Consider the following 25239-nt stretch of genomic DNA (forward strand, 5'->3'; position numbering starts at 1 on the left):
TCCCTACGCCACTGTTCCCCCATCAGGGTTCCCCGAGCTCCCTCGTAAACCGCACTCGACTCGACAAAATCCCCTCAGTCGTCAGTTGCACAATGGCGCGTAAAGTCGTTTTCTGTACCTTCACCTCTTGTTGTCGCCATCGTTTCTGAGCGGAGGCCGGCCCAAGTCCATTTGGACCGTTCCTGTAACGCGGAATTAATTTTTCTCATTACCAGAAAAATCAATAAAAAAACTAAATTTTCCACAAACCCGCTCGACAATAAAATAATCATCAAATAAAAAAATCAACGAAGAATTTCAACACTCCGACTGAATTAACGGTGACAACAGTTATTCACTAACTGAGTGATTAATTCCAAGTTTTTTTTTCGAAATAATCCAATCGGAATAATCAACGGACGAGGGAAGTGTTAAATGCTATCAATTGGATTCGTTCAGAAACGAACGGCGACGAGGAATATAAAATAAACAACAGGTAAATCTCCAGCTCCTCATTATCAATCTTACCAAACAAAACCGGCAAAAATTATGATTAAAGTGCAAAGTGCTCGAAGTGATTCCTTGTTAACGATATCTGGATGTTTACGAATCAACACCTCCAATGATTTCCTCCAAAATTCGCCAAACTAATTCCGAAGAAATAACTCCTGCTCAAAAAACCCAGTTGACAAGCCATGAATAACGATCGTCAAGTGTTAATGATATGCTAATTATTTCATTAGTATTAAACCTGTGAATCTTCCTCCAACCATCGATAAAGACCCATAAAAACGTGATTCGCACTCTGGACTAAGCCAACGGCCATTTTGACCTTAGCGAAGGATATCTGGCCAGCAATCCCTCGACTCGGAGCAAACGTATACGATCAAACGAAATCATTATACGTGTGGAGTTTAGTTATTTCGTCATGCCCATTTGCCCCACACTTCCTCTCACATCGACGTTATATCGTGCTTTACTCGCCCAATTTCGTCACAACACTGACGACACGATGAGTGATATTGATACAGAATGAATCAGGCAGTGGGGGCTGAATGAGTGGTGGAGGGGACGAGCCATTGATATCATTTCGATAATTAAATACCGAATAGGTAAATTATCGTTCATTCAATTTCGCCACATGGACCAGAGGCATTAATCCTGACGCGGTATTGATTCAAGGTTATTGAAACCTGATCCACCGCTGGAATATTTTCCTCATTTTTTTTTTCTCTGGTTTATTTGGTGGATCGAGCGAGACATTAGAAGATGACGTGCTCAGTGTTTTATTGACTTTTTTGTGGGTAAAAAAAGGCTTGATGTCGGAATGATGGGAACAGCCACCTTCTGGCGATATTTCGCGCAATTTTGGTGCATCCGGTGTAACCCTCTAAGGCGGGAGTGGGGGACTTGACGCTTGCGTATTCGTAGAATTATAACGGAACACGCGAAATTCGAATCTGTAGTGGAACTTTAGATGTTGGATTTTTCAGGGTGTATCGGGTTATCGGGATATTTGAGTGAGAAATGTACATCGATGGGGATTTAGTACCATCGGGAATCGGGTGATACTTGAGTGGAAGGTACCCCTGACCTTAACGAGTCACTATTCTCCCCACTGCTTTACCTCCGGTTGTAATTGCGCAATGTGGAGACGGATGTTGAAACACTGGAACTCCATCGGTTTATATTCAATTCTGTTTCTGTACTAGTGGATTGTATATGGAATCATAGCAGGCTGAATCACAGGTTCAATTCTTTCAGTTGAGAATTTACGGTTGGAGGGATAGTAAAGTTATAGTTGTCGTTTACGGTTATTTTGTCATTTAAATATAGTTGGACTGAGATTATTTTGGAAATGAAGGGCGGAGTAACTGGATATCAGGGACAGACATGTCTGTAAATTAGAATTATTAATGAATTACGAAGTTGTCAATTGTGGATATTCCTGTAATTTTTTAAATTATTGTCTTAAGCCTCAGTTTAAACATTCCAATTTCAAATTTAGCGGGTAAGTGATTAGGAGAGTTGAGCCAATTCTAGTTTTTCATGATTTTCTAGTCAATATCTTCGAAATTACGCAAGACCTTGATTGTAGAACAAAAATCAGATACAGAAAAGGTCGGCAGAAATTTCGCTATTAATCTCGAAATATCCTCTGAAATTAAAGAAGGTTCAGAGGCCTTTGTCTGGTTGACCACAGAGCTACATAATTATCCAAATAATTTGTATTAGAATAATTGACAATTGAGGCTGAAGACTATTGAACGTCTTAATCAACATTAATTGTTTTGAGAAATCGATTGCTTGACATCAATATTTTGTCCTCGTTTTTAGGACAATTACAAAATCTCTTGATGAAAGTTTTTTTCATTCAATATAGTTTGTCCTGGACAATTATCAGTCTCTCGATATAATTAATCAAGTGTTATTCAAATACTTGGTCCTTCTAACTTCATGAAAGCGTCTTTGTACTTCCCCTGAAACATTGTTAGCTCTTACTGTCATGAATATGAAATCATTAATTTTTTTGATAGGAAAACATCAAGAGACCTTTTGTCTAGCAAACCGAAATTTTGTACAGAAAGGTCTCTTGACATTTCCTCCTAAAATCACTCATTCTCAAGTCCATGATGAAAGAATGAGAAAAAAATGAATTTCGATTTCGAAAAGATCCAGTCGTTGAATAATTTAACGCAATCTCCTTGTCATCGAGTAAAGGTGACTCGACAAATGCTCCTGAATCGACTCACCCCGAAGGTATTGATAATCCAGCCCAACAGTCATTTCAGTCTTATCTCCACTTACCACATCACGCACTTTACTATTATTCCTTTATCGTTATCGAATCGTAATGATGCGGTGGCCTGGATTCCCCTAGTTCGTATTTTCACATTATGCACGTATATGGAATTATCAGTCATTAAGGATTGCACATTTATACCTCTGTCGATTACTAATTGCTAATTATATTTTCTCTCTTGTGTGTATTTTCCAGAGAAATAATCTAATCATCAGGGTGACTTGCGGCGACACAACACCGTTCAAGTTACCATTCCGTCCAGGGACACGAGAGGTTGCAGTACTTCCAGCAAACAGCTCAATTGTCCCAATTCATCGACAGACATACAATTCAAAATCAGTTTCATGGTTCATCGATATAAATTATTTAACATACGTATAAAGTGATAACGGAAGGAGGAATCTAATAGCTACTCGAGTTACCTGTTTCCAATAAACAAGATAATTCAAATGCTCCTTGGGGTGTTTACCACGTATAGAGGGTTAAACATAAGTGAATCATCGTAGAATGGGTAGATTAAATTGAAATAAACCCATAAACAAAGACTTAAAACGCCAGCGAAGTGTTCCAAGGTCAGGAGACCAAGTGAAGTTTATTACAAAAATATCATAAGGATAAAAAAAATAATCAAGTGCTATTGATCAGTGAAGGTGTTAACCAGTGCCTGAAAGATCAGTTTATTTCTTCATCAATTGCAATATGAGATTAGCCAATCATCAGCATCCGTTGCATCTTCAAGTGACACGTGGCCATAATGGCAAATTTCTGGTCTACCACAATGGCCAAAATCAGGATGTCATACAGGGGCATTGTGATGAAACAACTACAGCAACAACAACGGTAACACCTGTTGTATTTCCAAGCTGTGAGGCAATACCAACTGACAATGCTGGTCCTACTTTACTTGGGGATAGATTTTTACTCGTTGGACCGGCTGAGGGCAGTGCACTCTATCGATGTGTTGATGTTCAAACTGGACAACAATTAGTGGCTAAGGTAAATTCAAGAGGGAATTGTTTTATTGTTTATCCACGAGATTATTTCACTATTGATCAATATCGTTGCTTCATTATTGAATGGAGGATGTTCAATGTTTCGTAATTATGTCGTCAATAACTTATTTCATAAAAATTCATCAGCAGATGGAAAGGCCACTGAGAATTGGCTGCACTATATTAAAGGTCGATATTTAACTCGGAAATTAATCATTTACGAGAATTGCTGGCTTAACAAAAACATTTACATCACTGCTGAATAATCAATGTGCAATATCACACAATTATCTTGAACGCCCGTTGTTTTCGTTAAAAATTATTGGGGAATTTTATTACTCATTTTTCTGCTACATTCCAAGAGTGTCCATGAAGAAAAATCGATACCTAGTGACTTTAGTAGAATCAGAGGATCAGAGACTCAAAAATTAATCATTTTCTAGAATTTCAATAGAATATCCCACCGAATTCGCTGTTGTCGATAATTGACGAGAATGTGAAAGTACAGATGAAACAGTTCTAATAATCTTGCTCTCCTATTTTTCCAATAACGATTGAAATATAATTTTCATTTTATACCCGAGAAATAGTTGACAACAGTCCTCTGACACTTATTTCATGCAAATCTTGACAATTTAAACCTGACGTTATACAATACTGCGTTACATCAGCGTGTATGCGAACAAATACAAGGACTCAGTTATTCCGTTTTTTAATACCCCTCCCACCCTTCCCCTTCTCCACAAATACCACCCGCTTTATTCATAATCGTCGAGTCACAGCCAGGGGCGTTTTAATTTAATTGACGATTACGTGTACACACAATACCGGAGCTTTCGCAAGCAGATCCGTTCCCATCGTGGCCTGACAACATCATTCATTATCATTACCATCATTGAATAATTGAAAATCAAAGTCAACTCGTTGTTAATAAATTTCAAGTTGATTTGAAATATGGCAAGAAATAAGTATTTTAAATTTAATGAATGCATCATTTTCAATGAAACCTTGACACAGTTGAAAGGGATTTGGCAATTTTTCATTCGCAATGATCATTTTTCTTTCTCTTCTTTTCCTTTTCAAAACCTCGTTTGTACAATTTCAGGCACTTATATCGAGTGATAGAGGTGGTGAGGCATTGTTGAAGGCCCATTTGAGGCTCGAGGGGACTGGGGCAGCCAGTGGAGTAGCTGGGGTCATTGATGCACCAGGGGGGAAGAGATATCTTCTCCTTGAAGGACATCACGGTGATCTTCATGCTTATGTGAGGGCACGAAGGAGACTCAGGGAGCCTGAGGCAAGGCGGCTCTTTCGTCAGGCCGCTAAAGCTGTTGCCAAGTGCCACGAGAATGGCGTTGTTCTCAGGGATCTCAAACTGAGGAAATTTGTATTTGCTGATGAAGCAAGGTATGTTAAAATCTCTTGTGCCATTATTTTTTTTAATTCGTTCTAATAATACGCTCAAGTTCGAATTGATTGGGGATTACAATTAATTCATAGATCTCCAATGTTAAAAATAGTTCCGGTTTACATTTTGAAAGGTTGAAATGTAGGGTCTCCAAATCATCCAATTTCTAGACGCTGTTATTTTCTGGACGATTTCAAATTTCGTAGAATATGATGATAATAATAGGATTTTCAATAACTAAAAGGTTAAAAGGGACATTAACAAATTATTGTCGCATAAGTAATGAGTAATTGTGGGAGAAAGATAGAAAATGAAGCATTCAACGATGATTATCCACTTTCGGGGATGACGAAAGACGAAAAAAAAAAGAAACAAGAATTTCCCACTTTCAACATCTGTCTTGAAAATTAGGGATCCCAAGGGGAATAAGTCATAAGTTGTTTCTGGCGGACAAGCAAATTTGCAGTAAAAAGGTCTGATATTTCCTCACAGAATTCCTCATTACCGAGCCATCGGAAAAAAATGAAATTCCCCTTCCACCGAAGCCACCTCACCACCACTTGCCTCCCACAATCCCCTCATAAAAAAAAAAAATCAGAAATGATAAACCCCAGCTTATACCGTGCCCTATCCCATTGCCCAATCACATCTTTTGCATTCCTGCGGGGCACCAAGCCCCAAGCAACAACTCAGACATGCACGAAGACAAGAAACAAGGCGAATGAAACGTTAAATGAAAGAGAAAAAAAAAGGCAGACAAGTAAGAGAAGAAAAAAAAATGAAAAGATAATGAAATGAGTGGGAGTAAACGGGGCAAATGTAAAGTGTAATCGTCAGAGAGGTGGGGTAGAGACCGGAGAGCACGTGTTGCAAGTTGAGAAAAGCATATTGGTTCATCGACTCAGTGGATTTTGAAACCCCAGGGGATCGTATATATAATTAAGAAACGTGTGGTTGAAGTTTTACCACTGGCAGGCCCCCTCCCAACACCCTCTCGTCATTCACCTTATGCACACGGTAGTAGCCTGAGGGCTGCCATGTACCTTTCCTTATACTCAGTCAGTTGCATGGGGTTTACGCTTTATCGCTTTTATAACTTCGCCTTCTCCGTTCTGTTCCCCTCCCTTCTATCTTACATTACCTTTTACTCTGGGATGCTACAGGGCATCGAACTCACACCGGATTTAGCAAGACACATATGCTTCACTTTTACCCATCTCTCCTTCTGTATCTCGTTAAGAACCGAAAAAAAAAATATCTGAGCTGATCCATTCGAAGAAAAAAAATAACGGTGGGAATTATTTATAAGAGATTTCTTAAGGTCGACGTTTGAAATGGCCTCACCTTCGTATGATACATTCAATGGTGCGGGGTGGTGAACGGAGGGAGGGGGGAGGGGGCACTCTCTCTGAGAATCGTCCGGTCATCGGCTCGAAGATGATTTTGCAATCGTATGTTGATCCCAGGGAACAGGGACATGCGCTAGAATTCTTTCACTCTGACGATTTTACTATCTTTTACTTTTCACAAGAGGTTCTTGAACTCCAAGATTCGAATGGATAGAGTGAAAGTTTTGCGAAGAAAGCTGGTCTACTTGCTTCACTGGTAGAGGCTCGAATAATGGTAATGAAGTTTGTGGGTGATTCGTGAATGACAATCTAATAGCGGAATTTAAGTAATTGTTTCCGGGGAAATTTGCTTGGCTCAATCGATGAAAGAGATTGGTATGGGAATTGGCGAAAATGACTTTAGGAGGAATATCGTATTTGTTTCGGAGAGTATTTCAGTTATTCACACAAGTTTCATTCGTGGTTGGTGTATTTGGAGAATTATGAGAGATTGTTTCGGCGATTGTAACGCTACAAAGAGAAGTTAGAGCTTCTTGTTTGTTATTCATGATATTTTCTAAAAACAGGTGTTTAGAATATTTAATTATTCCGTTAATTTCTCCAGCATTACAGTTTTATCTTCGGTATGCCAACGAATTCCTTCATATTTAGATATTTATCGGCAATCAATTTCATGCCGAAAAAATACGTTTTCCGAATGTTCAAGCAACTTTCAATATTTGTTTATAAAATGGATCTTGGATGACGCTAAATATTCATATTGTTTTTGAACTTTTTCTGACGCAATTCAAGTGACAAACCCGATGACTGAAAATACTCGATCTTTACTGTAGTCTATATCAAGTTCTGAAAGGTACTTGGATGTTCTTAATAGTCAGTAGTTAGATTGTTTGGAATTTTCCAATAAATCATCTCGTTTCACCATCGCCTTACAGAATTGATTAGGTGAAATGGGGAAACGTTTGTAACTTTATGATATTTGTTATTGAATTACGTTTGGTAATCGAAGAGAGATTTTCTGCACTTGATGAAACAGTATTACGTACCACCTTGGTACTTCCGCGTGCCGCATATCGTAGGTGTTTTAAAAGCAGGCGAAATACAGTGGCAATGCTTTCCAAACGCAACTGCTGTCTTAACTCATGTTTACGTTACCCAGGGGGAAGGGAGGGGGGGTTACCAATGGTTAACGGTTGGTTATAGTGTCTCAATCGCTTGAGACATCTTGCCAAATTTTGTTACAACATTCTTTCTTAATTTTCCTCCTTGAAATACTCGTTTATGTTCATCTAAAATTAAACTTAATAGTGAAGTGGTAAAACTGTTTCGAGTTAGCATATGTATTCAGTTTAGTTATGGAGCTATTGCTATTTACGTAGAAAAATGGGGACTTCGCTTGAGTGAAGTTCAGTTGAGTACAAAATATGGTTTCTTGGCATTTTATTGAGACATCAATCATCAATCAGATATTCATATCCTCAACAAAGATATGGTTTTTGCTATTCCAAGGACTAGACTGAATGTATTGAGTGAGTTGATACTAAAGTTTTGCGGACGTAGTCTTGAACACATTTGCTTCAAATGCTCTATCGATTTTATCGAATGTCGCAGACTTTTTCTTGACAGATAGTGGACATCCATTTATTCTCATTTACGTGGTTCATGTCATTTAAATAAATTTGTACCGATTTTCTGTGAAATAATTTTCACAGCTGTTTCATTGAATTTTATCAGTATTGTTTGCATTATTCTTTTTTCTACGTAAACGAGTATCTTTTTACGATTCTGTTTTTCCATGACATGTTTTAATATAATGCTAGTAGAATAATTTCAGTGATATATACTTGAATGAATTTGAAACATGACACGTGGGAAAACTATCAGGAATCCCACTATCAGAGAGACTCATTAACAATTCGGAATTTTGGACAATCATAAAAATCAACTTCCATGTACCTTTCGTAATCATTGGTTACTTTCGTGGCTGGTTGCCGTCGACTTAATGGCACTGAAGCAAACACTATGAACTATGAAAGAATCTATTTTCGGAAACGATTTGCGGAAATAATCGGAAATCCGTACTCGATGAATAAAATTTTAATTAATAGCGATTGACAGGGATCAACAAATGCCAAATTCATTAATTCATGAGCGAGTACTTGTAGCGAAATTAAATGACATGAGTTTACACATACACACAGCATCCCTAAAAAAATACAATCGGAATCGTATTACTTGTTTCACGATTTACCTTATAATGTAGATAAGGAAATAGATAATTGAGCTTTCTTTCTAAACTAAAAACGATGAGATTCTCACTATTACCGAACCATCCACTAATATTTTATTTCTCAATAATTGATTCCAGGACTCGTTTACGGTTGGAGAGTCTCGAGGACGCTGTGCTAGTCGATGAGGACGACGATAAATTGACTGATCGTCGTGGATGTCCAGCGTACGTTGCGCCAGAGGTACTACGATCAGGGAGAGCATACTCTGGCAAAGCAGCTGACATTTGGTCTCTCGGTGTACTTCTGTATACGATGCTAGTTGGTAGATATCCATTCAATGATGCTGAGCATGCATCTCTCTTTGCCAAAATATCGAGGGGACAATTTGCTGTGCCAGATGGGCTGAGTGCACGGGCTAAGTGCCTCATTCGTGTTTTATTAAGGAGAGATCCCTCTGAGCGTCCTGAGATCGAAGACATTCGCCGGCATCCCTGGATTACTAAACCACTGGTTAATACATCACACATGGGGGGAAGATCTAATAATCATGATCAACAAGTTCCCGATCCACAACGACCAAGCATTCTCAAGACTGAATTTCCGTGAATTAAAATGCTTTATTTCCTTCGTTTATTCCAAACTCTGCGCATGAAACTGAGAATCACTGTTTATGTATTTATATTTTTTCTAAGAGGAAGTTATTTGATGATCGAGGAAAGCTCCGCAATTGGTGAACTTCAATAATTGAGTTAAAAATTAATGAATAGACTTTTCAAAGGGTTTTTAGGCTGAAGTCGTTGAAGGTGATTGACAAATTGCCATTTTTTAATTTAAAATATTTGATAAACTCTTTCAAATCCTATTTTAGATTTCATTCGTCTCACCACTTCATCCTAGATAATCTTGAAAAGGTGAATAACTGGGAATTGCGGAGAAAATTTGAAGGCATAAATGAGGATAATTGTGTACGCGTTTGGGTATTTCTTTTTTAAATTTATTGAATAGATTAAACTAGTGCATTCACGCCCAACTGTCAGCCCCACTATTTAAGAACCTTCCTAACGTTCCTGGGCGAATGCCAGGGCGCATTCCAGATTGAGAGTCTGGTAATAGTAGTTGCAACAACTGAATATACTGAAGACGCTTTTTTCTTTAAATTATAGAATGTGTAACTGAGACTTTCTCAGGCTTTCGAAGCATGGAGAACTTTTTTTTGTGAGTTTGTCTGGCAGTCGAAAAAGAGGTAACTTCCTCATTGTACGTGTGCAGACAGACTTTTAAAAATGGAATGGATTTTACTTGGTTTGAGAGGAATGTGTATATTTTGAGTTTATTGGAGAAGCTCTACCCTGATAATGAATTTAAAGATGATGGTAACAGCAAGGAGTAGTCATGAAACCTGTTTTTAAATTTAATAATCGTTTTTTTATTTCACGAAAAATGTTTGCAAATCACGATTCAACGTTATGCCTTATTTAAAGGCAACATTTCCGTTCTAATTAAAGATGAATTATCTTTGTTCTTTAGTTGTAAAAGAATACAATGTTTTTTAATACTACGGAGCAAATCATTGACCGTTTTGTAGGCATGTTCTATTATTTATTGGCGGACAAGGAACGCTTGAGAGAATATTTATATTTGAATGATACTGATTAGGTGTAAATTTTTTCAATTGAGTTGAAAAATTCCAAAAGTGACAATTACCAAATTTACGACACAACTTGTCGAAAGGGTAGAGCTGCTCTCAGCCCTATTGAGTGATATGGTTATAGAACAGATAAACAAGTGATGTAAATACGTAGATAGATAATAAATAATTACGTGAAATATACGGACGATTTTTTTATTATATTAATGTCAATTTTTTACCTTCTTCCTATTTTTATACTAATTTTATGCAAAAATTTGAAACAATTTTGCGGATTCACAATGAATGAAAAGGTCTATTGAACTTTCTATCAGTTATTGAGTGAATTCACTGAGTTGGCCCATAAAAAATATTCAATTCATATCTTGAGGTGTTAATAGGGAGTGTGCATTAATTACTCATATCATAATTTCCTTGGAATTATTTTTTATTCACTTGAAACACTTGGATAGAGGAAAATATGTTATCAAGTTAAACATAGCTGTTGATCTGTTTATGTCTCTGAAACTTGGGTATAAAATTTTCACTAACATCTTGGACCATTGTGGCGACCAATTTGGGTAGATCATACTTGTGCTCCCATCCCCAATCCCTACGGGCTTCGGAGTCATCGAATACTTGGGGCCACGATTCAGCTGCAACGAAATTTGATAAATTAATAAATTGATGTAACTCATGGTCCGATTTAAAGTCACAACGATTTGATTATAAATTGCAAGTATCAGAATGATATTGATAATTCTATCATTCTCTCTACATTATCGACGAGTCGGCATTACAGGAAAAATCCCGAAATTACTATGATCCCCTTCAAATTTATACCTCAATGGAAATTTTAAAAATTATTTACACTGGTACTATTGCCCAAGACTATCGCAAATTTTAAAGGTCGCTTTGAAATATTTCCAAGAATCTATTGACAAAAAGATATCATTTTCTTTTCTCTTTCGAATTCTCCCTGAGAACGTTATAAATATCTTAATCAGAAAAAAAATGCTTTCTTCTCTCATTGTAGTATCATTCTATTACTCAATACTCAATTACTCACCGATCAATTGTCGACTGTCTGGTCTGTACGATATCTTCACCTCGGGGATGTGTTTCTGAAGTTCGCTAAAAAGTTCTTCAGGGGTGAAACTCATCGCCGTGACGTTATAAACCCTCCTTCTCAACTGTTCATTGGGTGTATTTAAAAATTGTAATAGGGCATTGAGACAGTCCTCGATGTACATCATAGGCAATCTCGTCTGTGGCTCTAGATAACACTCATACCTCTTGTGCATCAAACCCTCGTGAAATACCGCAACCGCGTAATCTAGAAAAGAAAACCAAGTAATAAAATATCTTCAGAATGGAAACTACAGAAATTCCAGAAAACAAACAGTTCTCTAATATTTTTCTTCGCGGATCGCGGAGCAAAGTGCGGATAATCTCACGGCAATTTCATATGAAATTTCCAGTGTACTGTCCTTGAACGGGGGAATCAATTACCTTGTTACACAATTTTGTCGAGAGGTAATTTGATAACTGTACTTTGCTCTAATTATTTTACCATGTTTAATTCGATATAAACTGCTTTCATCATTTGTTTCGTGGACAAGCCCAAACATATTGAATACCGGGATGATACCAGTTTTGGAATGGAATGAGAATTTAAATTAAATTTTGGTAGAGCAAATAGTCAAATCCAGTAAAATCCATTCTCATTGCTTATAACATTTAGCTGAACGATACAAAAATACCTGTAGTACCACCACCCGGTGGATCACTGCTGATAACTCCAGGGAATCTCAAGCAACGAAAATCAAGTCCAAATCTATGATGATAATATTCTCCAAGCAATTCAGCATGCACTTTGCTAACACCATAAATGGTCCTTGGTCTCTGCACAGTAACATTCGGAGTTGGATTCCTCGGGGAGTCAGGACCGAATGCCCCAATAGTCGAGGGGACAAAAATCCTTAGATTGTACTGCTTCGCCAACTCCATAACGTTGTGCATTCCTGCGTGATTTAATTACATCAGTTTCTCCTGTTTGTTCAATTTGTTTTTCTTAATTTGAAGTAACAAAAATACATGGGAACAAGTGTCCGTCACACGTGTTCACTCGAACGCGCTTGAGATTATCTTCTTTTGTACTTTCACCCTGACTTTCTACTAAACTACTATCTAAGTGAAAAAAATGTAATTTAGGAAAATTAAGAATCTTTTTTTTTCTCTGGAAATTCTGAGCCTTCTAGTTTTTACGATATATTACTTATGCGTTGCTCATTCTCAGAGCCCAATGAATAGTTAAAATTCAACTTTGTTTAGTAATTTTTCTGTGAATAATCCTATAAAATTCACTCTAAAATCAAGTATTTACTAAATGATGAGTAGTTTAGGATAGTAATAATTATGTCTATACTATACCTTCAATATTAACTCGAATGGCCAGGGGCACATTTTGTTCTCCCACTGCACTCAGAAGAGCACTAAAGTGGATTAACCAATCGATCCTATGATTTACTACGATTTTTTGAAGTCCTTTGAAGTCTAGAATGTCAGCGAAAATAAAAGGACCGTTTGCCAGACTCTCATCACTCGGTTTTATTATATCCGACAGAATTACATTTTCTTCTCCGTAATTTCTACGCATGAGCTTTGCACATTCGGTACCCAATTGCCCAAGACCACCTGAAATAATGAGAATCCAGAGACCAGTTGAGCATTTAACTGTCAAGAAATACTGTCATTCAATTATGGAATTTTCAACATAAACAATATCAATTTCCTCGAGGGTGATAACTGTTGGCTGAAGCATTTTATTGTGGGATACTTCATATATTTTTCGACAGCTTTTTCTGATACAACTCAATATAAACAGTAGCACGATATAAAATATTGAAAAATTATCGAGCCTCCAGTCCCAAAAATATAGCGAGAAAATACACTGCGAACTATTTTAGTGTTTATGAATTGACTACCCAAACATTCTCAGGTTCTCTTGAATAAAACTTCAATCGGAATCAATCGAGTTGAAAAAACAACCCCAGTTTTTTCAATTTATTATACCAGAAAGTCTAGAATAAATATTTCCTGGCGGTCACAGTCCAGATAGTTTTTTAAAGCAAATAATTTAAATTATTTAAATTACCTGTGATGAGAATCCTGGGGGGCTTCGACCCTCCATATTGATTTTTATTCACCACCTCTGAAGAACTGAAATTCTTGACGAAACTTGAGACAAACTTGGGTTTTACCCTCAAACTCAATCGTCCAATCATTTCTGTCCAACGGAGTGGAACGCTTTCTTCAACAAATAAAATCGGACACTGCACTGGATCGACTTGTTTCCGTCTTCACCGATCGTAAAGTACTGGAGATCGGTCAGTTATAATGATGGAATGATCTTAGTAATTTTGAAAACCAGTTCTAGGGGGAAGGCAGAGGCAGATCTAGTGGCTCACTGAGGTGAGAGAGTCTAGTCTACTCATTCGTGGTCTTTTGTATTTAAAAATATAATGCATTTTTTCGTCAAGTTATAATTCTCAAGGTTCACTACAAATTTAGGGTATCCAAATTTATTTAGTTTATTTATTTAAGGGCGATTCAATGTTTACATACGATATACTAGGGTAAACGAAAACGTGTTTCATGATAAATACACTGTCATTAATAACATATGAATGCAATTGGTAATTATCCTACCGGTTGTTTACGAGTCCATGTCCTTGTTCAGAATTATTTAACTATGATGTCACAGTAATCAAAGGCATACCGGTTTTTCTATGCTAAAGGTGGGATCTTCCGAGGGCCTGGCAGCACAGCAACATCTCATTGGTGCAGGCAACATCGTACGATCTCCAAAAAATCATCCTTCAGTTCAAACCGGTTTATGCCGATATTTTGGTTGATTTCCTTATTGAAATTTTCGTAGAACATAGAATTTATGGAGTGTTGGCAGTAGAGACTAAATTTAAAAAACCATTTAAATTGAACAAAGTAATTACTAAAAATCGCATAAGCTCGTTAGGGGTCATCATTGTCTCTTCCCCCTGGGAAATTTCTTCAGCAACAAATTAAATTCATCCTCCACTCGTTATCGATCATCATCCCGCGTAATCAAACCCCAGAGCGCCATTGATTAGTGAAAATTCCCCGGAATTTTAACGAGCGAGACAATTGTCACAAGTGAAGTCCCAGAGAAAGGAAAATATTTCCTGGAAGCGTGTCTTCACGCTCACTGGACACTTTGCAATATTGCTCTGCGTCTCCCTCAAAATTTCTTCCTCTTTCTCCCACATTAACTTCATCGTGCAAGGATTCTTCAGCCGTATCTTCTTGTTACTCTTCATTCCGTCCTATTCTTCCCCCAACGTGGAGTTTACGTTTTCCCCCACATGGCAATGGTACCACCTACACTGGACACTTCTTCCAGTGTACTTAGTGCGTGTCCGTAACAAGTACATCAGTTCAAAACAAAAAATTGTCCTTTCAGTCTGTAGCAGTGTTACGAAGTGACATGTTGGTCGTCTATATTCTCCTCAATCACAAATACCATAACAACGACCTTCTCAAACCCAAATTAACACAAAATTGTTGATCATTGTCATAAACACTTTGTTGTCGGTCAGTGATAAATTGATGAATAAGTGATCTCGTGTGTCGATTCTTCCTAATTATTGGATCAGGTAAATGAGGAAAAACAAAAAAATTAGAGGATAGGAAGAACATGAAGAATTGCTTGCAATTGAGTCAAAGACTTGGATTTTGTTCAGAACTTGAAAGTGAATCTTTACGGTCTCCTGCCCATCATCCAAACGCAATTGTTCTTGCTAATTGACAGAGGCTGAGTGTATGACCCCGATGGCGAAATATTATTCCCCAGAATTTGCATTGTATTAAAAAGGGGTGTAATGACCTTAGTTGCATAACGAAACGATTGAAACTAGTGTAGAAGAGTTGTAGGGGATAAAAATTATGCAGGAAGTTGAAATCACTTTCACTAGCGTTGTGCTGAATATCCTTTCCCTTCTAGCCCATCTTTGTGATCTTCTGGTGCTTCAAATACTGACAAAGATGATCGGCAGGATGTGGCCATTGTTGTGAATCAGTTCTACTTCCAGTCATGATTTGGTCATTCTACAGTTTGTAAAATGGTGTCAAGAAATTGAATATCATTTTCCCTTGATTCAAGCCCCCAATTATTACGGACTTGTGATTGTCCTAGCGGTCTTTGGCTCTTCTTACGGTAGAAACAATTTTTTTTCATCTCCAACCGTGACGTGGGTACGTGTTAAATCCGTATCCGTGACGCCCTTGGGTATTTGTCAACTCCTAATTTTTATATTTCTAATATTTTTGCAATCAGGGGCCTCTGATATTCCAGAGTAGTAATTACAGATAAATGGAGATTGCGAAGTCGAGTGCGGTATTTTTTAATTCGTTTTATGATGTTGCAATATTACTGGCATTTTTCAGATTATGATCTTCTAGTCTATCTCCTGATAATTATAAATTCAGCTGATGCTGGCATATTTTGCCTGGGAGGGGTTTAGGGGTTTTTGAATCCTTGCTGTCATAAGGCAGGTCATGAGGCCCAGTTGAAACTGGCCAGATGCGTTATGGGTAAACCACCGGAGGGTGGAGATCTGCTCCTGGCATGTCTCCTTATACTCATTGGAGTCACTGGGGCACAAGAGGATTATGGCTGCCCCGAACAGGAGAAAATCGCGCCCTGCAGGTGCTCTACAAGGGATATGGAGTATCAAATTTGGTAAGTTAAGACAAATATTCACTATAAATTATTTGTTTTTTCCGTAATTCCGGAAAAATTGCGGTGCCATCTCTTAACTTCCCTGATTCAATTTAAAAAATTTACACGAGTTCTCCATTACTGAAGTCGTTGGAACAATTGGCAATCCATCATTTTTCCATCCCCTAAACAGGTGCAGTCATAGCGAACTTCCAAAAGTCCTAGAAGGACTGAACTCCGTGAGTCGCTATATATCCCGTCCCATCGACGAGTTGATTCTCGAGAATAACAACCTCCCCAGCTTACCTGGTAAAGTCTTCACATCCCTCCGAGTCCTGCGTCTAATGTTACGAAACAATCACCTAGAGCGCGTGTCTTCCGGCTGGCTGGAAGGCCTGCACGACTCCCTCCTCGAGCTCTTTCTCGTCGAGCCAGACCTGCGCTCCCTTCCCATCGACAGTTTGGACAATCTCCAAGGTCTTGAAGCAATCACTCTCCAAAGTAGATCCATGAAGCGCCTTCCCCGTTTCTCAGGCCTGTCAAAGCTGCGCTATCTCCTGCTCAACTCTCGAGCACTCACCGAGCTTTCCCCTGTTAATTTCCGAGAATTACCGAACCTGGAACAGCTTCATGTCTTCGGCAGTTCAAAGTTGGTCAGACTGGAGGCAGGTCTCTTCAGATCACTGCAAAAGCTCTCTCTCATCAACATCACGGATTCCGGAGTCACCTGGATTCATCCTCGAGCCTTCGTTGACCTTCCCGAGCTCAATGAGATTTCCCTCGTGGGAAATAACCTTCCAGAAGCCTCGATTCTCGGTCGAGCAGTGACTGATCTACCGCGTCTCTCCACGATTCGCCTGGATGGCAATAGAATCTCGCGTCTCCAGGAAGAATCCTTTACAGATCTTCCCTCTCTGAGTCGCCTCAGTCTCTCGAAGAACCTCATTACAGAAATATCTGCTGGAGCCTTCCAGATGCTTCCCCAGCTCCGAGTTCTAGACCTCAGTGACAACCTCGTCAACAGAATTCACCCAGAATTTTTCATTCAAAGAAGCGGAAGTGGTCTAGAAGAACTGAGCATCATTAATAATCATTTGAATCACGTGGACGAGCTGAGATCAATCCTGGGAGCGCTTCCTAGACTGAAACTTCTAGATGCCTCCCACAATCAGCTTCAGGAGATACCTTTTGGGGCGTTAAGGGGACATCCCACACTAGAAAGACTTCATCTTGATCACAATAAGCTGAGTTTCCTCCAGAGGGAAACGTTCTCGGCAATGCCAGCACTCAGAGAACTCCGGTTGAGAAATAATTCACTCACTAATTTATTGGAAGCTCCTTTTTGGAATCTTCCGGGACTGAAGGGGCTGGATCTCTCTGAGAATTACTTCAGACATGTCGAGCCAATGTTGCTTGCAAATCTGCCGAACTTGAGAAGACTTGACTTGAGTGGGAATGGTATCACTCTTGTCGAGCCTGATTCGTTCATCAATACTCCGTCCCTTGAGCACTTGAATCTCTCGAGGAACGCCATTTCTGTGATTCATCCGATGACCCTGGGTCATTTGACGGCGCTTTATGAGGTGGACGTTGGATGGAACAGATTGCTGGAGGTGGTTCCAGGACTCCCGAAGAATATTGAGCATCTTCATCTCGCCATGAACAGAATCATCATGCTGCCTATGATCGAGGGTCAGGATCTGGCACTTCCTGCACTTCGGTCACTCGATCTGAGTGCCAATGGCATCGACAGGATCCTTCCGGGGACTCTGAGCGAGCTGCCCAGTCTGAAGAAACTTCATCTGGGGTATAACTCCTTGAGAATACTGGAGGAGGGTACCTTCGATGGGCTTATGAGACTTGAACAGCTGGACTTGAGGTATAATAGGCTGATATCCCTTCATGGCAGGAGCCTCAAGCCTCTGAGATCCCTTATGGATCTTAATCTTAGGGGGAATAGGCTTGAGGTGATTAGGGCAGATGTCTTTGCGGAAAATGTCCAGTTACAGAGGCTGGATCTTGGAAGGAATAATCTGGCACAGATCCCACACTCTGCGTTTTCCAGCACGAGGTGAGTGGAGTTCACGTGTGTGAAACTTAATCACTTTCAGGAAAATAGAGTTTGCACTTATCTTTTATTAAATGTGTCAAGGGTTTGCCAGTTTTTTTGTTATTGTAGGAAAATTATGGGAAAATTTTCATTTTTCAGTCTTGTTTTTTACCAGGTCAACTTATTAAAAAAGACAATAGTTAATATTTCGCATAAGATTCTATCCATTTATCATAAAACCTTGCAATCTTATTTTTCAATTTGGATTTTCATTTCTGTCTAATTCCACCAAACCAAAGTTTCTCTCAAAGATACTCTTAAAATTACGTAACCCAAATTGGCGTGGGTTAGAAAGTTGAATGGAATAATGTGCCTGTAAATTGTTGACTCAACGTCCACCCAATTTTGTTTTCTTCGCGTTATTTCGTGAAGTCGAATTCACCTTGAAATTTTCTCATTGTTTTTATGAGATTCTAATCTAGAGGGAGGTAGACATGTGCTCATGAGCCTATTTAAATGCAGGGACCTGAGGGAACTTTACGCATCGCACAACACACTGACCGAATTGCCTGGTTCGTTGCACGGTCTCGCTGCCCTCGAGGTGTTGGATTTGAGCTTCAATAAGCTCAATATCCTGTCGCCCGAAACGCTGAGCAGTTTGAACTCTCTACTTGAGTTGAGGCTCGTGAGGAATAAAATCAAGGAGCTGAGGGAGGGTGCATTTAATCGACTGCCTAGATTGAGCTTTATTGATCTTGAGAGCAATGATTTGAGGATTATCGAAAGGAATGCGGTGAGGAATTTGCCGGAACTGCAGGCTATTCGATTGGGAAAGAATCGCATTCAGGTGAGCTTCGTTCCACTTTACAAAATTAAAAGTTTAAGTGGAATTACAAATATTGCTTCATCATTCATTTTTTAATCATGACGTTTAGATGATCCCCAGTGGAGCATTTACAGACCTACCTCTCCTCCAAACAGCTGAGCTCCAGGAAAATCGAATTCAAGAAATAGCGAGCAATGCTTTCATCAACGTTCCCCATATTCTATTCCTGAATTTGAGTCACAACTTGCTGCCCAGTCTGGAGCACGCTGGGTTATCTTCCCTACGTTCCTTGGAGGTTCTCGATATCAGTGAAAATCGGCTCACCAGGATATCAACGGACAGTCTGGCAGCCCTGGAATGGCTTGTTGAATTGAAGGTGAGAGAAATATAGCAAATGGCGAAATTACTTTCACAGGAGAAGAGTGAAACTTTCGCCCCTGGTGAAGGGACTTGTTCTCTCGTTATGCTAGCTGCAATTATTTCGATGCGCGGTGTTAATTATGGAAAATAATCATTTCATTTTATGTCGTGTAAAAATTACATGATTTCATGAGGGATATAGTGAAGAGAATGAAGAAAGAGATTGACCAATTAGTACTAAAATTTAAGCAATTACATACTAATGTTTGTACTCTGAATCTAGTCATTGAAAGTTTGAACTAATTATTCATGTTTATGAGTCCATTATTGTAATTTAAACTCACTTCGTTTATTCTTGAAAATTAAAGTGAGCGTTATCTACTATTTTATGGAAACTAACGAGTAAGTAATGTAAAGGACCGATTAATCAAATTAACCAATCCTCCACCCCACCAAATTCCAAAAATAACAAGGAAAAGTCAATCGACGAGTTATTATAATTAGATAGGGAATTCCCCGACTCCAACGCAATGCCGGATGTCAACTTGAACAACTTTACCATAATAAACAAACGATATTTATGGCTGGGTGATGATGATAAATAGAGAATGCTATAAATCGGCAATCAGCCGAAAAAAGCGTTTTCGATGTGTATGAGTTTAAATCTCGAGCGAAACGTCAAGGGCGCATTCATATGAATATTTGTTGCCATAATCACTCTGTACAGCAATTGACGCACGCAGAGTAAATCCTTCCGGTCGAAATGACTAATAAAATCATCAGACCATCAAAAAACACTATTAAAACTTCCAATTAAAGATTGACATTCTAATGAATAAATCATTAACGCATTAATTTAATTCATGAATAACATAGATGGACCAAAATCGCATCTGCGGCATTCAAGGCGTTCCCTTTGACAACATGTCACGTCTAAGAGTGCTCAGCATGAGAAAAAATCGAATGACGTCTGTTCCTGAGAGTGCATTTAAGCGATTGAGATCAAATATAGCAGTATTAGATATCGATGGAAATCCACTGGCCTGTTCTTGTGGAATGATCTGGCTCCGAGGGTGGCTCCAGCAGGGTTCCTCAGAGGGCCCCAAGTGTGCTGATGGCAGTCTATTCAGAGAAATGCGCCTGAGCCGACAAGATTGTCTCTCGAGGAAGCAAGTGGACGTTGTGCATCCTGGATGTGAGGCAGAAATGATCGATCAAACTGCCGGTTCTTCTCGTAAGTCAACATTCAACCAATTTATTGAGGAATTGAGAATTTTTATTTTTACCAAGTTTAAGATTATTAGAGATTAAACAAGGAATCAAAACAGAAAGAATTGGAAAAAGATTACATTTCCGATATGAACCGTCCCAAAACCTGAGTGAAATAGGACAATCGCTTTTTACCCTTTTAATAATAATGATAATGATAATTTAGTCTTGGTGGAAGCCCAATTTGAACAATATCTTAACATAAAAACCACTCCATGTTTCAGCCTTCGGAGAGAGTCCCCCATCGCCCCATTGGATGAACCTGCACAATCCATCAAAATTTTCCCACACCCCAGAAGACTACATGTACGATGACTATCCAAATTATCCACTGGACAATATCACAGATCAAGCGACCAGCGAGGACATCACCAAATCATCTACCTCCTCTCCCAACACTCTCACTACCCATGCGCAGGCCGCCCCAGTCTCTTTTAGTCGCCCTTCCAGCGCTTCCAATCACATCAAGTCAACTCCCGCAAAGAAGAAAACTCCACCAATCCCTCCGTCCCCAAGCAGCTCAGGCTTCACTTTCTTCGGGGTTCCCCTGCCGAACCTAAGCTTCAACCTTTGGGGAAACACCAGCAAAAAGTCCCAGAGGAAAGAGGACGGACGTCCCTCTCGAGGAAGATACCGAACGTTCCCACCATCAGAACCAGAAATACAAAAGGGAGGATTTTACCCTCTTCCCCGTCCGGAAGGAGGATTTGTGCCGATCCTAGACCCCAGACTTACTTTGGAACACTCAAAAGTGAGGGATATGAAGAACGAAACGATGAAGAGTGTGAACAGAACTGCTACAGTAACTCGAGTGCTTCATCCTCCAGGAAGAAAAAAGGTGCCAAGACCCGTGGAACCAACATCACCATCTTCAACAACTTCATCACCTAGTTCTAGATTTCATAAAGCCAGTCGTGAAAAGACCACAACATTGAGAACAACTTCAGATTCGCCAGCATCCTCAAGTGTCCTGGAAGTGATAAAAATCCCCAGTTCAACGATTCCCATGAACTTCACCATTCCCCCCGATTTGCCGAAGGACTCCTCCAATAAATCGATCCTAATCTCCACTGAAGTCTACAACGGTGAGAAGCTGGACGTAGATTCAGAGGGGTCAACACTTGTGGAAGGAAAATTGGCTGGTAAAATTGTTTGGACGACTCCACAAGCCACTGACACCTCAGAAAGTCTTATGAATATTGTGGCGACCGAGGGCCTCTACGCAACCCGCAATAAAAATAATTTCCTCGACGTGGAGGACCACACTTCTCTGATTAAGCCGGAGGAAACCTCTCCAATGAGACCAGAGGATCCCGTGATTTACGTAACGACTGAACATTCCGATGAGGAGATTGTTCCGATTGTTAATGAGAGAGAGCAGGTCCTGGAGCAGAGCAGCAAGGGTATGGAAGCCTCAGCTTTGTCTGCCTTTCTGGTACCCGGGGGGCAGGTAGGATCACCTGCTCAGACCATTGCAAGGACCTCGGGAAGGTCAACAATTGAGAAAGTGGCTTCACCACATTTGGTGAACCAGAGTCAGTTTGGGAAAAATAAATCGGATGAGACTTTCCCAAAGGGCGATCTGGAGATCGAACGAGAGGAAGGGGAATGGGAGACCGTGAAAGACAGTGCTCGTGGAGCCGAGGATCCTTTTAATTGGTATTTCCAGAATTACAACGACAGCAATTTAGAACCGTTCGTAGGGGTGGTTGACAGTGGAAGTAATGGAGATCGTACATGCGCTCCAGTTGCTATTGTGGGGGGATTTTTTGTGTTTGTGGGAATTTTCATGTGATCTTTAATTCAAGAGTGATGACAGGAGGTAGTGGATGATTGGAAATTGTGAATAAAATATTTTTAATGGCTAAAACTGACGTCAATTTTGTCAGGAATTTCAGTATGTGGGAATTCATTTTGGAAGTGAGCAATCCTGAAAAATCGTTGCAGATTATCAAGATTCGTCCCTGCATATCATTGTATGATCAAAGAGATGTGAACAATTGAGTTATTACATTTTATCCCTCCGGGACGAATGAGGCCAAAGCAATCCCACAGAATTTCTCTGCAATTTTTAAGCATTAAAAATGTCTTCAAAGGCTTTCACCAATAAGTTCTCATTGAATGAATAAATATTTACAGAAATATTTCAACAGATTCGCCAAAAAGGTCAGAAACCGACTATAGATTACTAATAAATAATCTGTAATATGAATTTTATTATTTTTCTCAGAATTGTAATTACTTGAACAATTAATTGATGCAATTTCTACTCTGAGAATAGAGTATACGCTTAAAAAATACAATACCTGGCGTTAAATTTTCTTCATTGAAGAAAAAAACCTAATAAGAGGCTAAATACAAAAAAAATAGCGCTAGAGCCGAAGTATTTCATAATGCAGAAAATAAGTAGAAGTTATTTTTATTGATTGTGTTATTCATTTTTTTAATTAATCGAAGAACATTCGGAAATGTACAGTTTAGATCGTTTTCTGTGTAGTAAAAAATGAAGTTAATGTCTGTACAGATCCAAAAAGTGGTTTTTACTGTCCAGTTCACTCAACAGATTGGATGAAATAGTCTTATTAACATCTTTCCCTTAGAGTTTTCTCTCCCTCGCTTGAAATTGCTGAGATCACTTTGTCTTCTTCTCCTTCTCATCTTTCTTCTCCTCCTTGTCTTCCTTCTTTTCCTCTTTTTTCGTCTCTTTCTTATCGGTTTCTTTTTTCTCAGCATCACGGTTCGTCAGTTTGTTGTTGATCAAGTTGTGCAAAGCAATGATTGACCTCACGAGTGCTGCCAGGTAAACAACGAGCATTTGATCGTTTGTTTTTACATAGAGAGAGTCTACGAAGGTGTGCTGAGACATGTCAGGGAGAAGGTTGAATATGTCTTGGAGTTGATATACGATTTGGTGATTTATTGGAAGTTTTCCATTGCCAACCTGTTATAAACAATGGGGGTAAAAAGTTTATCATTAAAGCTGTATCAATCATCACATATTTTAAGCCCCCGTAATGGCAATTAAATATACAGGGAGAAGCAGATAAGACGAGTAAATGAAAAAATGCTTTATATGAACATTGCAAAATGTCTAGAGGGACATCCAATACGAGATTTATTCTGAGCTTGTGAACATCAGCTTGCATTGTAATTTTCACTCACCTGAATAAGGTAGTCCTTTATTTCTCTAATTTGAGCATGGAGTCCCTTAAGTCCCAGTAATTGATTTGTGATCCTCTGACTGAGGGTTCCAACTGTCGTATCTTTGATGTCTCTTAGTAAGTGTTCAACACCCACCTCTTCAGCTTCTTCAGCTCCGATTTCGCTTGGGATGTGCTCAAACGTTTTGGAGGTTGGTGAGCCATCCTACGAATAAAAATAAACTTATGAAACCCCATGAACTTGAGCTCATTTCAATATTGAAACTGCCGAATTGACTATTTTCAAAATTACTTTCCCCACCAGTCTATAAATATCTAATACAAAATATATTTAGGGAGACTTATCAATCGAAACTTCTTAAGCAATTTCTGAAGCTGCAAAAATTATTATAATTAAACTACTTCTACTTCAAACGTGAATTCTTTCATTATAATTATCCATAGGCGTTGACAATTGTCATAATTACATCATGAACTTCTTCCACTGCCTGATATGCCTCAGTTGGAAGACCTAGATCCTTTGGTTTGGCATCGATGATGACCAGGACGGAATTGGGACAGTATCTTCTGATTAATTCATTGATCGCTACGTCATTCTGGTGAAGTTTGGGGCCAGTGTGGTACCATCCAACAACCTTTTCCCTAGCTGAATGCAGTAAGTGAAAAAAAATTAATTAATTGAATTATGAAGGCGACAATAAAAACAAAGGACATAAAATACAATATAAATAATTACCGTTGACTTTTTTGAACATCCCAAACATGTTTTCCAGATAATCATGGTCAAGGAACCACACTGATTTGTCTTTGTCATCCTCATCGAAAGGAACTAGGAATGTGTAGAAAATAAATGTTATAATCTTTCTCGTCATTTATATTTCGACGTCTTAAACGACACGATGCAATATGAATCATTTAATTTAATCCAAGTAATGTTTAATGAGAAGAAAAGCATTCTAACCTGCAAAACTGTTTGACACATCAAGAACTCCCTTGGCCCTCCAGCAGCCGAGCAAAACTCCAACGACACGTTTTTGATTGCCAATTTTCCCCATACGATTAAAGTGATCCACAACGCTAAGTAAAACCAGCGGGTGGACCACAACTTTTGTTGTAACAACCTCTTGACTCGGCATTTTTGTTAATTCACGATTCCTTCCTCGACACTTACGGCTTGAATGTCAAGCATGCAATGTTGCCAACGCCACAAGTTCATACTCGGTGAACATTCGTCTCTTATTAGTTGGTAAATATCATGCCTTACCGACAGGCAGGTTCATCAGTCTAGTTCATACGCCACCACTACGAAATTTTGCGGTTGAATGCGCTGCATAAGCATGAGCTATCTCCCCTATAATGTCTGCCTTTGTGTGTTACATTTGCCACTAACCAATAATTAGCACAAACAACTTATTGAACAATTCTC

The 25239-nt window shown here is 39.0% G+C and overlaps 4 protein-coding genes across 7 annotated transcripts; 2 read left to right on the plus strand and 2 right to left on the minus strand.

The window, feature by feature from the left end:
• The first annotated feature begins 91 nt into the window (after positions 1-91).
• On the plus strand, positions 92-10593 carry LOC135163127 (tribbles homolog 2-like). The gene is made up of 4 exons (XM_064122342.1): positions 92-475; positions 2978-3778; positions 4880-5181; positions 8900-10593. The coding sequence occupies exons 2-4, from the start codon at positions 3482-3484 to the stop codon at positions 9366-9368; spliced, it is 1068 nt and encodes a 355-aa protein (XP_063978412.1). The 5' UTR covers positions 92-475; positions 2978-3481; the 3' UTR covers positions 9369-10593.
• Positions 10594-10825: 232 nt separating this feature from the next.
• Positions 10826-13680, minus strand: LOC135163126 (L-threonine 3-dehydrogenase, mitochondrial). The gene is made up of 5 exons (XM_064122341.1): positions 13547-13680; positions 12823-13086; positions 12153-12413; positions 11459-11725; positions 10826-11045 (listed from the first exon to the last, which is right to left on the minus strand). The coding sequence occupies exons 1-5, from the start codon at positions 13674-13676 to the stop codon at positions 10882-10884; spliced, it is 1086 nt and encodes a 361-aa protein (XP_063978411.1). The 5' UTR covers positions 13677-13680; the 3' UTR covers positions 10826-10881.
• A 178-nt stretch (positions 13681-13858) lies between these two features.
• On the plus strand, positions 13859-23515 carry LOC135163116 (protein artichoke). Of its 4 annotated transcripts, none has more exons than XM_064122318.1 (7): positions 13859-13963; positions 15874-16168; positions 16341-18218; positions 18720-19044; positions 19133-19399; positions 20260-20617; positions 20877-23515. In XM_064122318.1, exons 2-7 carry the CDS (start codon positions 16017-16019, stop codon positions 22445-22447), a joined length of 4551 nt encoding a protein of 1516 aa, XP_063978388.1. In that variant the 5' UTR covers positions 13859-13963; positions 15874-16016; the 3' UTR covers positions 22448-23515. The 4 variants fall into 4 exon arrangements, with proteins under 4 accessions (XP_063978388.1, XP_063978385.1, XP_063978386.1 ...); XM_064122315.1 differs by having other exon boundaries at positions 13874-13963; positions 14891-16168; XM_064122316.1 differs by lacking the exon at positions 13859-13963 and adding an exon at positions 14312-15643.
• Positions 23056-25012, minus strand: LOC135163129 (26S proteasome non-ATPase regulatory subunit 7). The gene is made up of 5 exons (XM_064122345.1): positions 24775-25012; positions 24550-24642; positions 24281-24459; positions 23815-24018; positions 23056-23593 (listed from the first exon to the last, which is right to left on the minus strand). Exons 1-5 carry the CDS (start codon positions 24947-24949, stop codon positions 23285-23287), a joined length of 960 nt encoding a protein of 319 aa, XP_063978415.1. The 5' UTR covers positions 24950-25012; the 3' UTR covers positions 23056-23284.
• Between the last annotated feature and the right edge of the window lie 227 nt (positions 25013-25239).

Source organism: Diachasmimorpha longicaudata, chromosome 5 (genome assembly GCF_034640455.1).
Source record: "Diachasmimorpha longicaudata isolate KC_UGA_2023 chromosome 5, iyDiaLong2, whole genome shotgun sequence".
NCBI classification, from domain to species: Eukaryota; Metazoa; Arthropoda; class Insecta; order Hymenoptera; family Braconidae; genus Diachasmimorpha; species Diachasmimorpha longicaudata.

Bases quoted from the DNA above. Each gene is read 5' to 3' on its own strand.
- LOC135163129 (XM_064122345.1), bottom strand. From the start codon at position 24,949: ATGCCGAGTCAAGAGGTTGTTACAACAAAAGTTGTGGTCCACCCGCTG. The intron at 24,019-24,280 runs GTAATTATGACA...TTTTATTCGTAG, and splicing joins CAGTGGAAGAAGTTCATGAT to GATGGCTCACCAACCTCCAA. The intron at 23,594-23,814 runs GTGAGTGAAAAT...TGTTTATAACAG, and splicing joins TAAAGGACTACCTTATTCAG to GTTGGCAATGGAAAACTTCC.
- LOC135163126 (XM_064122341.1), bottom strand. From the start codon at position 13,676: ATGATTGGACGATTGAGTTTGAGGGTAAAACCCAAGTTTGTCTCAAGT. The intron at 12,414-12,822 runs GTATAGTATAGA...TAAATCACGCAG, and splicing joins CATTCGAGTTAATATTGAAG to GAATGCACAACGTTATGGAG. The intron at 11,046-11,458 runs GTGAGTAATTGA...ATTTCGTTGCAG, and splicing joins AGACAGTCGACAATTGATCG to CTGAATCGTGGCCCCAAGTA.
- LOC135163116 (XM_064122318.1), top strand. From the start codon at position 16,017: ATGGGTAAACCACCGGAGGGTGGAGATCTGCTCCTGGCATGTCTCCTT. The intron at 16,169-16,340 runs GTAAGTTAAGAC...TCCCCTAAACAG, and splicing joins GATATGGAGTATCAAATTTG to GTGCAGTCATAGCGAACTTC. The intron at 20,618-20,876 runs GTAAGTCAACAT...TCCATGTTTCAG, and splicing joins TCAAACTGCCGGTTCTTCTC to CCTTCGGAGAGAGTCCCCCA.
- LOC135163127 (XM_064122342.1), top strand. From the start codon at position 3,482: ATGAGATTAGCCAATCATCAGCATCCGTTGCATCTTCAAGTGACACGT. The intron at 3,779-4,879 runs GTAAATTCAAGA...GTACAATTTCAG, and splicing joins GACAACAATTAGTGGCTAAG to GCACTTATATCGAGTGATAG. The intron at 5,182-8,899 runs GTATGTTAAAAT...AATTGATTCCAG, and splicing joins GTATTTGCTGATGAAGCAAG to GACTCGTTTACGGTTGGAGA.